Here is a 3,319-nt window from a genome sequence, read left to right as displayed (position 1 = left end):
TCAGGCACGGATCTACGCGTACGTGGGCTATAAGTGACACGTACGCACCGCTGTGTTTTGGCTCTGCGACTTTGAGAACGAGAAGTCAACACAACCCATCACACACACACACACACTACACACACACACACACTACGTAAAGGCACTCTGAGCGACTCGCTGCGTGACCTCTCGCCACGTCTTTCCTCGGCTGCTCGGCCCAGTCCACCTGGATGGAGTGACCCCACAGCTGGAAGGTTCCTGTCCAACGCGGCGGGGGGACAAACAACCGCTTTAACACGGACAAAACAACCTTCTCCGTGCGTCAACAGAAACACAATCTCCCTCACAGCTGGACCTCCGTTCCTCCTGTACGTGTCACAGTTTATACGGAACATTTCATCATGTCCTGCTTTCTGCTGGAAATGCAATTACAGAAACTGTTCAGGTTTTTCCTGGAGGAAACACGACAAAGACATCGGAAAAAGGGACAAAAACAATTAAGAAAAAAAAGGGACAACGTGGACTTGATCTCCCAAAACCATCATATTTGTGAGATTTGTGTATATTTTGGGGGACAAATCTACCTCCTCTAAATATTGGGGAAATGAAAATCTACATTCTGTACTGCAACGACGCTCCCGTTGTGTCTTGTGTTGTAAATATTCGCCGAGTAACAGACTGGAATATGTCAAATATACGCTCAGCTGTAGTTGTCCTCGGGTCAAATTTGATCCGTTTTCTTTCAACCAAATTGCGCATAATTACCGTGGGCGAGTGGCCGAGCTCCACAGGTAAAATGAAGGATTAATCTCATTGAACTCTGGGTGTTTAATTCAAGTTCAGAGCATTTATAGCAGAATAAAAATTTACTCTACCTAATAAATCGGGAAGCCTCTCTGTGTGTGCGTGTGTGTGTGTGTGTGCGTGCGTCTTGTGTGCGTGCGTGCGTCTTGTGTGCATGTGTGCGCGTCCGTCTGTGCGCGTCCGCCCGCCTGCGCGTGTGCGCCGCCCGTCTGCGCGTCCGCCCGTCTGCGCGTGTGCCTGTCTGCACGTCCGTCTGTCTGCACGTCCGTCTGTCTGCGCGTCCGTCTGTCTGCGCGTCCGCCTGTCTGCGCGTCCGCCTGTCTGCGCGTCCGCCTGTCTGCGCGTCCGCCTGTCTGCGCGTCCGCCACACACGCACAGGCACACACACACACGCACACGCGCACACACACACGCACGATCAAAGCAGGCGAGTGTTTCCCCGCCTGCTGCTAAACGATGTCCTGAGAGGGTAAAGTAAACAATCAGAAGAGAAGCCGTGTGTTCGTGATCAATCAGGTTAATTATACACACGACGAATCAATGCACTCGCTCACATCGACGCAAAAGTCAAATAACCGCCTCGCAGCGCTCCTGCCGATTGATTTACAAACCACACACAGACCGCACGGCGCGAAGACATTACCATGTAATCGTCCCGTTGGGTTCCTTAAACGGTGAAAGCTCCGATCGGTGGATTGGAAGTAAGTGTACGTTTCTATATTCACTCAGAGTCCAGTTTGTTAGAGACATGAATAAAGGTCCGTCATTTATTTTACTAGGTTTTAACAGCTGTATAGTACTATCCAAGGGCGTTACTTTGGGGGGACTGAGATAACTGCATGTCAGTTAAAGAAAAGAAGAAAAAAAAAGTCAAAAACTTGGAAAAAATTGTCAGAAAAATCTAAAAAAAAAAAAAAATAGACAAGAAAGTAAAAAAAAAAAACTTGAAAAAGGCCATGAATTTCAAAAAAAGCGTTGAAAGCATCTATATAATAATTAAGGAAGCCTCTGTGTGTGTGTGTGTGTGTGTGTGTGTGTGTGTGTGTGTGTGTCTGTTTCTGTATGTGTGTGTGTGTGTCTGAGTGTTTGTGTGTGTGTCTGTATGTATGTATGTGTGTCTGTCTGTCTGTCTTTGTCTGTGTGTGTATGTGTCTGTCTGTGTGTGTGTGTGTGTGTGTGTGTGTGTGTGTGTGTGTGTGTGTGTGTGTGTGTGTGTGTGTGTGTGTATGTGCCTGTCTGTGTGTGTGTGTGTGTGTGTGTGTGTGTGTGTGTGTGTGTGTGTGTGTGTGTGAAGTTTTCCCTAATATTCTGGACACTGAGTGGAGCTGAAGTCTTCAGACTTTTTGCTGCAGTTCTGCCGCCGTCTGCTGGACAAAGACGGGAACTGACCCAGAGTCAGCAGCACTCTCAGGGGTCAGCAGTCTTTACTATCCAACGGGACATTTTTAGCCCTGAAGAAAATGAAAAGAACTCTGCCTGGAGCCACAACACACATCTGAGCCGTATAATGAAGGTAACATAATGTCTATTTAAGTGTAAATTAGCCAAGACAGTACTTGGATTTATAAACCATAACTAGTTAAGTGGAAACTCTAGATGCACACACACAGAGAGACACAGACACACACACACAGACGCGCACACACACACACACACACACACAGACGCACACACACAGACACACAAACGCGCACACACACACGCATGCACACAAACACACACACAGAGATGCACAAACAGACACACGCATGCACACAAACACACACTCAGAGATGCGCACACAGAGACACACACACTCAGAGATGCGCACACAGAGACACACACACACACACTCAGAGATGCGCACATAGAGACAGACACACACACACACACACACACACTCACTCAGAGATGCACACACAGACACACACTCACAGAGATGCACACACAGACACTCACAGAGATGCACACACAGACACACACACACACACACACACACACACACACACACACACACACACACACACACACCTGAGCCTTATAATGACAGCTAACGGTCTGTTTAAGTGTAAATTAACCAAGACAACAGGCCTACTTGGATTTGTGAACCATAACTAGTCAGATCACGTGTTGTCCATGCCACAGGGAGCCACTGGAGAGGAGCTAAAGCGTGGGATGCGGCTCGGTGTAGACGGTGAACGTGCTTCTGCAGATGTGTCAGACAGACAGACAGAGAGTCAGAGTGTTACCAGGTATTAGTCTCCTCCGGGCCATGGCCGCAGCTTTGTGGGATTCGTACTCGACGAAGGCGAAGCCTCGGTTCCTGCTCTTATCTGTGGAGCTGGGATACACAATCACATCCACCACCCCGTCTGTCACCTGGGAGACACACACACACACACACAGAGAGAGAGAGAGAGAGAGAGAGAGAGAGAGGAGAGAAGGGGGACGACAGACAAACGCACAAAACAACACACAGAGGGGGGAGGAGCGAGCGAGAGGAGGGGAGAGGTATGAGTGAGGGAGGGAGGAAGGAGAGGAGAGGGAGAGAGAT

At 48.8% G+C, this 3,319-nt stretch overlaps 2 protein-coding genes across 2 annotated transcripts in view; one reads left to right on the top strand and one right to left on the bottom strand.

Annotated features, from left to right (window-relative positions):
* The window catches only part of LOC116064546 (zinc finger protein 239-like), a 914,372-nt gene that overhangs the window by 165,124 nt on the left and 745,929 nt on the right, over positions 1–3,319 (top strand). The window lies entirely within an intron of this gene.
* Positions 1–3,319, bottom strand: part of LOC116052149 (probable RNA-binding protein 46) — an 11,998-nt gene that overhangs the window by 221 nt on the left and 8,458 nt on the right. The window contains exons 5-6 of the mRNA XM_035994216.1: positions 3,015–3,144; positions 137–240 (exon numbers count right to left, since the gene is read on the bottom strand). Coding sequence (XP_035850109.1) covers positions 137–240; positions 3,015–3,144 — 234 coding nt within the window. The remainder of the gene's footprint in view (positions 1–136; positions 241–3,014; positions 3,145–3,319) is intronic.

This window comes from Sander lucioperca, chromosome 17, assembly GCF_008315115.2.
Source record: "Sander lucioperca isolate FBNREF2018 chromosome 17, SLUC_FBN_1.2, whole genome shotgun sequence".
Lineage (NCBI taxonomy): Eukaryota > Metazoa > Chordata > Actinopteri > Perciformes > Percidae > Sander > Sander lucioperca.
The sequence above is the reverse complement of the archived record's forward strand: the minus strand, read 5'-3'. Positions and strand labels throughout refer to the sequence as shown.